Raw genomic sequence first — 8434 nt, forward strand, 5'->3', positions numbered from 1 at the left:
TGCCTCCCCTGCATTGGAAGGCGGATTCTTAACCACTGGACCACCAGGGAAATCCCGCCCCATTTCTTAAGTACCTTAAGATTGAGAAGAGGGTGGGAGGTGAACAAAGACAAAGAGAATAGAAGGCAGAATATGGCAGCTGTTGTTCTGGGGATAGAATTTGTGCTTCTGCTTTACCCTGGCTCTTGTCTTCATAAGAACCAAGACTTCTATGATGATCTTATGTCCAACCTCAGAGGTCTCCACTGTGTTGCCTCCCCACCCACACAGGAAGGGAAAGGGGTGGGAAATAAAAGGTCAAAGCAGTGCAGAGGGGCACTGGGGCCCTTATGCTCTGCCCAGGCCTGGGGGAGAACAGCCTCCATCTTGCCCGGCACCACAGCTGACGTGCAGGATACAGCCTCCAGGGAGGGCCCACGGGGCAGGGGTGCCTGCTCTGAACCCTGCAACCTGGCCCAACCCCAGCTAGAGGAGCAGGGAGAAAGGGGGGTTTGCACTGCTTTAACAGAACTGGTGCAATCAGTCAGAAGGGGCCCAGCAGGCCTGGTTCGGTCTCAGGGAATCCTGTATCCCCTCATGATTGAGATAAGAGTTCCCTGGCCTTGGGGTGATCAGTTCTAAAAGACAGTCTGCACGTTATGAATTCTTTCAGAAGCACTTTTAGAAAAAAAGAAAATTACAGACAGACTTGCATGCACAGAAGCTTATCCAACCATTTTGTGAACTGGTTTTCTTTTAATTTGAGTTTTTTCCTTAAATATATATTTAAAATGAAGAGGAAGGAGTAAACATTGTTAAGTGGCATTCAGGCTGGGGAATGGGGACCTGACCCCCATCTGAGGCTCTCCACAGTGACAAGGCTTATGCCCGGAGATCCGAGTGCTCAGGGAGCTCACAAAGGGGACAACAGCAATGGGACAGGCTACCTGGAAAAAATTGGGGGAAGTGGTGTCTAGTCCAGCTCTGAGACACAGGCAAGAGAAGCCGTGGATACTGCCCCAGCCTTTAGAGGGCCCCGCTCTGGCCCTCCCTTATCCATATCCTCCTCCACAGAGCGAGGGGTCCATGAGGCCAAGGGGAGGTGCTCGCCCCATGTCTGTGCCACACCACAGGTATCTGGAACCTGTAGTTCGTTGCCCAGATGACTCGGGGCTGCTTGGGTTTTACACAGGCCTCTTCCTTTGGTCCATCCTCCTAAGGATGGACTATGCTGCTGGTGAGGGCTCTGCGAGCCCAAGAGGTGGCAAAGAGGCAGTGTTTATGTATGGAGACTGAATGAGACAGCAGGGGTGTCTACATGTGGGCACAAAGCCCTTAGCAGGGCTAGGTAGAGCTGGGGTAGGTAGAGAAGGAGACGGCTCTCAGGCCAAGGGCTGGAGGGAGGCCCACGTTCTCAGCGCCACCACAAAGTCTGAGATTTTTAAATTTGAACTTGGCCTTTGAGGTCATATGAAGGGATATTTGTCAAGGTAGGAGGATAGAACATATTTAACAGTTTGTTAGCTTGATTTATTCCTTTAAAATATTTGGGTCTCTGGAATGTGGGCCTCCTTTGTCCTCTTGACTCAGCCATGCAAATGTCAGTGCTGGTCCTGGGAGTGTCTTTGGAGATGGGTTTTGATGACTGGGGAGGATGTAGATGTGTCAGGATGGCAGGAAGTAACAAGACAAAAGGCTCAAAAGTGGGCATTTCCAGACAACAGCGAGCAAAGCAGGGGAAGAAAGCCACCATGCCGCATTCCTTCTCCCCTCCAGCTCTTCGGCAGGGCGTGGGGGCCCTTGGCCTTCTCAGCCTTGGCTCTGCTTACCTCTTGGGCGTCATCTCTCCTCTCCTCTGTGACGCTCACTGTGCTCCAGCGTCCTAGGCCATTGGTTCCCACAGCGGGCCACGCTCTCCTATCCCCTGTCTGCACACATGGTTTCTACTCTACGCCCACTGTCCTCTCTCCTATGTCCCTTCCCAGCCTCGTTGCATGCTCACCTCCTACCTGTCCCAGGATCTCCCCTAAGACATACCTTCTCTGGAAAGTCTTCCCTGCGGGCCCGTGCCCCGCACTGACCCCATCACAACACCCATCCCCCTACCTCAAAACTGCCCTGTCTGTCTCTATCAGCCTAGGAGCTTCTTTGTTGAGCTGAGAGAAGTTCAGTGCAGAAGCGGCAAAGTCAAACGTTTCATTTTAGCCTACTTTTGACGCTTAGTGATTATTACAGTTCTTATAGTGATGTTTGGCCAGAAGAAAGAGTGAAGAAGGAATAGGAAACTTGTTGATAGAGTTGGGTTGGTATAATAGGAAAAGCATTATGCTTTTAAAACATTCTCCTCAGGTGGCCTGAGTCCTTATGTGGGTTCTCACTGTGGGTCAGTCAAGCAGACTGACCTGGTGTGTGTGTGTGTGTATGTGTGTGTGTGTGTGTGTGTGTGTGTGTGTGTGTGTGTGTGTACACACATGTGCAAGTACAGCAGTGAGATGGGGGCCCTCATTTATCCACCTGGAGCCTCTGTTGGTGAAACATGGGGGTTGGGTTATCAGGGTTTTCAAACCCTCAGTGTCCCTCGGACAGCTTTCCCCCAGGGGCCCAGTGAGTGGTCCTGGGCCCTTCTCCCACAGACCAGAACACTCTACTTCACTTACAAGTTGAGTTACCTGTTAAAGTTCATCCTAAGGTTTCCAAACCTGAAAAACCAGGCTCCAAGTCTTGGTTAAAGCTCTAAAGTCCTTTCCAGGTCCCAGTTCCTGGGGTTCTGTGATTCCATAAGAGAAAGTATCAGCTGGGTCCCAGGAAGAATGGGTACAACTGAACATGAAGGACTAACATGGGAATTAAATGGAATCCAGCAGTTTACGGATCTAGATCAGCCGTGACTCTAAATATCTGCCTTCTTTGCCTCTCTCCCAGGGACTCACTCTCTGAGATATTTTCACCTGGACGTCTCAGATCCTGGCTACGGGATCCCTGAATTTATTTCAGATGCGTGTGTGGATTCTCATCCCATCACCATGTATGACAGTGGCTCTCGGCGGAAGGAGCCACAGGCCCTGTGGATGGAGGAGAACCTGGCGCCTGATCGCTGGGAGAGGTACACGCAGCCGCTGCGGGACTGGCAGCAGACGTTCAAGGTGGAACTGAAGCGGCAGCAGCATCACCGCAATCACTCAGGTGGTGAAGGCAGCAGAGATGAATGCTTTCCATCTCTGACCCCCAACCCGGCAGAGGTCCCAGGGCTGACAGTGAATGTCAGCAGTTGCTGAGTTGCGTTCTTTTGGCAAAGCTTGGACAATCTGGTTGACGGGGTTCAGTGCCTGCCCTCTGTCCTGTGCATCTTTCAAATTGTCTGTTTCTCCCCCAGGAGCCCTTGACCCCCATAACCCTATCCCATTCGCATTTAGGCTGCTGACCTGTATCTTCTCCTTTCTCCTCCTAAATTTGGCCAGCACGCGTCTCATCTCCTGGTGGCCAGGCTTAGTGCGGTGCTTGCTTATGCGCAATGACTTACTAAATATGTTAACTTTCCCAGGGATATTTCTGGCTCCCGCATATCTCTCCCTTCTCCACTGCACTAAAAACTTTATCAGTTAGTTGTTCCCAATAGAGGATAACTCCCAAGGAGGGAATTATCATACTCCTTTTGTATGCAGTAGGTACTCCGCAGATATCTGTAGATAAATGGGCTTACATCACAGGAACCTCCTGGCGACTCAGTGATGCCATGGCAGGCCTGTGCAGTGATGTATTCTGGGGTAGAAGATGTTTGCAGTCATGCCCCCTGTCACATCACCTGGGCACCCGCCTCCGCAGCCCCATGTCAACCCCTCCCTTCCTGCCTGCATGTGTATTCCAGGGTTTCCACACTTACCAGAGAATGATTGGCTGTGAGTTACTGGAGGATGGAAACACCACAGGGTTTCTCCAATATGCATATGATGGACAGGATTTCATTATCTTCAGTAAAGATGCCCTCTCCTGGATGGCTATGGATAATGTGGCTCACATCACCAAGCGGGCATGGGAGGCCAGTTGGCATGAGCTACAGTATCAAAAGAATTGGCTGGAAGAAGAATGTATTGCCTGGTTAAAGAGATTTCTGGAGTATGGGAAAGGTACCCTACAAAGGACGGGTAAAGAGGAGGGAGAACACCTTGTCCTCATATCCTCAGAACCCATGGTTTTACATGTAACTTCCTCTCATCTAAGTTATAGCGACCCTATTCTGAAATCCATTTTGTTACTATCATGTTCTGTAGCTCTCCATGAAAACTTTCCCTAGTTACTTTTTATCAGCATTTTGACAACATTCAGCAGTTCTTGTCTTGACAGAGTGGAGTACCTCCAGGGACACTTCCTTTTGGAGGGGGGGGATCCAGTGAGACAAATCCTTCCACCTCCTGTCAATGATAAGTTGGGAAATACTTTGGGAGGGGATGCAATTCTTCAAGTTGTGTAGTAACCAAGGGCTCACACAACACCAGGATGAGTGAAAATCTGAAATCACCAAGAAGACAAACAGGGTCTTTGCTTTACTAAAGGAGTTAGGATAATATTCCTTTCAGTAAAACTCCTCTTATGCATCAGAGATATGATTCAATTGGTCAACTTTTAGTTAACACAGGACTTTTCATGTACGATTTCATTATTCAAAATGCATTACGTCTGCATCATGCTGTGGGAAACTCCCAGACAAAATGTGCCTTTTCCCGCAGGAGTGATTTTTAATGGTGGAGCTTTCCAGAGCTACGGCGGCCCCTCAGGGAGGCATCTGGGCCACAGGTATGAATATGGACTCTCTGTCCAAGTGCATCAGTTTTGGAGGCAGGTGACTGGAGTTTGTTTCAGTTGTCTCACTCACTAGCTGAATAACCATCTTAATTTTTTTAAATGAATTAATTTATTTGTTTAATTTTGGCTGCATTGGGTCTTCGTTGCTGCTCGCGGGCTTTCTCCTGTTGTGGCGAGCAGGGACTACTCTTCGTTGTGGAGCACGGACTCTAGGCACACGGGCTTCAGTAGTTGTGGCTTGTGGGCTCTAGAGCACAGGCTCAGTAGTTATGGCGCATGGGCTTAGTTGCTCTATGGCATGTGGGATCTTCCTGGATCGGGGCTCAAACCTGTGTCCCCTGCATTGGCAGGCAGATTCTTAACCACTGCACCACCAGATAAGCCCCAACCATCTTAATTTTAATGGTTGCAGGTAACAGAAAACTACTCAAACTGGCTTTAGCACAAAGAATTTGTTGTTGTTGGCAAACCAGTGTTCTGGGTCATTCTTGGTTTTAGATGTTTCCTGCAAAGAAGAAAATTAATTGGGAAATGCAGTTGCTGAGTTCTAATATTGTGTACTCAGGACATAAGATACTTCTGTTTAACTTGAACTTCTTCTTCCTAGAGCCCCCACTGGTCAGAGTAAATCGCAAAGAAATTTTCCAGGGATTGCAACTTTTACTGCAGAGCTCACGGCTTTTACCCCCCGGAAATTTCCATGATCTGGCTGAAAAAAAGGGGAAGAAATTGTCCAAGAAATGGATTACGGAGACCTTCTTCCCAGTGGGGATGGGACCTATCAGACATGGGTGTCAGTTGAGCTGGATCCTCAGAGCAGCGACCTTTACTCCTGTCATGTGGAGCACGGCGGTGTCCACGTGGTTCTTCAGGGTTCCCAGGGCAAAGATGGGGTTGTGGCTGTCTTGGGAGTGAGACTGAGGAAAGGGGGTGAGCAGGAAGCATGGATCACTGCGTGCTTTAGAATGGGTCTGTTAAATCAGATGTTCTCTCACTTTTCGGTCTCAAGCCTACTTTACACTCTTAAAAGAATTACTGAGGGCTTCCCTGGTGGCGCCGTGGTTGAGAGTCCGCCTGACGATGCAGGGGACACGGGTTTGTGCCCCGGTCCGGGAAGATCCCACATGCCACGGAGCGGCTGGGCCCGTGAGCCATGGCCGCTGAGCCTGCGCGTCCGGAGCCTGTGCTCCGCAACGGGAGGGGCCACAACAGTGAGAGGCCCTGAGTAACCCAAAGAGCTTTTGTTTATTTAGGTTATATCTGTTTCTATTTACTGTATTACAAACTAAAAATTTTTTTTTAAATTAAACACCAGAGGGCTTCCCTGGTGGCTCAGTGCTTGAGAGTCCGCCTGCCGATGCAGGGGACAAGGGCTCGTGCCCCGGTCCGGGAAGATCCCACATGCCGCGGAGCGGCTGGGCCCGTGAGCCATGGCCGCTGAGCCTGCGCGTCCTGAGCCTGTGCTCCGCAACGGGAGAGGCCACAACAGTGAGAGGCCCGCGTACCGCAAAAAAAAAAAAAAAAAAAATTAAACACCAGAAAACACAAGCACATATTCCATTTGCTGTCAGAGTGATGATGTCATTTCATATCATGTGGCCTCTAGAAAATTCCACCGTGCCCATGTGACAGATGGAGATTTTAAAAAAGTGGGGGTGGAAATCATGAATTAGATCTCATGGACACCTTGATTGGGTCTTGAGGACCCTTGGGGCATTCGGACCATACTTTGGGAACTGCTGTTCCTCTGTTTTAGACTATTCTCCACGGAGCTGTGAAGTAAGAAGTGACAGTACCAAAAATAGTGTTGGGCTTCCTGATGATTGCAGGTACAAAAGTTCCCAAACGTTAACATAGAAGAGGAGGAGCACTTGTGGATTTTCCCTCATTTGCTTGCTTTTAGAATCGGAAACTATGCTTCTGGCGATGAAAGCTGTTGGGTTCATTGTCCTCGCCATTGCCCTGTCTGCAGTTGGTGTCGTAGCCTGGCAAAGGAAGCCCTGAGGTGAGAGGCCTGTGGAAGGATCCTAGGAGTTGACAGACTGTCTCTCCACAGCTCCATTGAGTTTTATTTTCTGCACCTGCCACTCTAAGCTCCATTTAGAAATGGGTTGGGCCTCACTTTGCAATCACAGGACCTAGAACACCTCTCTCACCATATAGGGAACACACACCATGGCTGATGCTTGTCAGGAGAGTGGTCTGTTTCATAGGTGGTGCCTGACATTGACAAAGTAGTACAGTTCCTGTCCGGGTGGACAGTCCTCCTAGAAGTTGGGTCAGAGAAGATACAGTGACATTGGTTTGTCTTTTTCTAAGCGATATTGTTATTATTAATTACTATCAACTTTTGAGGGAATTTTGTCCTTTGTTTCAAAACTTCAGTAAGCTTTCCCATTTTGACAAACGTTATTCTGCTTCAATCATATGGAAGTCACTTTTCTTCTAAATTCATCTTTCAACCCATGAAATGTGGAAGAGATACCTTTGGAAAATGGAATTCAGGGTAAGAAAAAGGGGAAGGAGAAATGGGAGAAATATAGGCTCTTAGTACCTTGGGGAAAAAACTTCATTCATTCAGTAAACATGTGTTAAATGCCTACTATGTTCTAAGCACTGTATTAAATGCTGGGATATAGCAATGCAAAAGACAGACATGATCCCTGTTAAAGAGCTTACAGTCTAGTTTTGTAAGGTCATTCCCCACCTCTGGCCTCACTAGGTGCTCAAGTTGATCACAGCATAATATTGATGAGTCCTGGATAATGGGTTTGAAGCCAGTGTGGGCCAGGAATTTGGCTTTGTTTCATAGCCACAGACTTAAACCTCGATTCAGGTGATACCATGCAAAGCATGTTATTAGTTCAAAGTAAAACCAACCCTCTACTAGAAAATTAACTCAGAGTTAATGGGCCATTATGTTTTCTTTAGAAAGTACAGCACTAATCCCAGTCCAGCAAGTGATAGCTGCTGAAGCAAAAAAACCACTTTTTTTCTTTTTATACAGTGACACACCTCTCTCAAGAATGATACACACCGTGAGTGCCTGCTTTTTATCTTGTGGAGTTTGTGAATGTGAGTTAAAGTTTGTCAAGTACTAAGAGAATCTTGACCAAGTAGGCTAAAAATGTCAATGCCAGCTTCTCAGTCTTTGCTGAACATTGCATAATTTATTTTTGAGCTGTAAGGAAGAATGCACATATCTGACTAAAAACTTTTCCTTTCAGAGCAAAATGGAGTTGTCTACCTTCCTACACCAGATCACTGATGGGAGATGGCTATTTTCCAGCTGTCTTTCCTCTAGGAACCATGGTCTCCTCTGTCCCATATGGACTCAAGTCCAGCGCTCAAAGCTCTTGACCACACCCACAACAGACATGGACATTATAGGATTAATTATTTATGGCAGACAGATAGGAGCTACAAAATGTTATTTGTTCTTTGGCTCCAAAAAGACTGTCAGCTATCAGCCTCTTTTGATGGACTCCTTCATTACACTTCCTCTAAATGTGGCTGCTCTCATGGCACAACACTTCCTTACGTCCCATTTTTCAACAATGGTTTGTGGGTAGATTAGAGAATCTCAGGCTGGGAGAAAACTTCAATCCAGGGCCGGAAATGTCTTCTCCAACGCCTTTGCCTTGAGCATCTAGCC

General features: G+C 47.9%; 1 protein-coding gene across 1 annotated transcript; it reads left to right on the forward strand.

The window, feature by feature from the left end:
* Positions 1 to 2909: 2909 nt before the first annotated feature.
* Positions 2910 to 8047, forward strand: LOC102993195 (major histocompatibility complex class I-related gene protein). Its single transcript, XM_055083936.1, is given in 7 exon segments — positions 2910 to 3166; positions 3850 to 4121; positions 5387 to 5432; positions 5434 to 5491; positions 5493 to 5661; positions 6683 to 6784; positions 8007 to 8047. Coding segments are annotated over 7 exon segments (852 nt in total). The 5' UTR covers positions 2910 to 3002.
* The last annotated feature ends 387 nt before the right edge of the window (positions 8048 to 8434 follow it).

Source organism: Physeter macrocephalus, chromosome 4, assembly GCF_002837175.3.
Source record: "Physeter macrocephalus isolate SW-GA chromosome 4, ASM283717v5, whole genome shotgun sequence".
Taxonomy (NCBI): Eukaryota; Metazoa; Chordata; class Mammalia; order Artiodactyla; family Physeteridae; genus Physeter; species Physeter macrocephalus.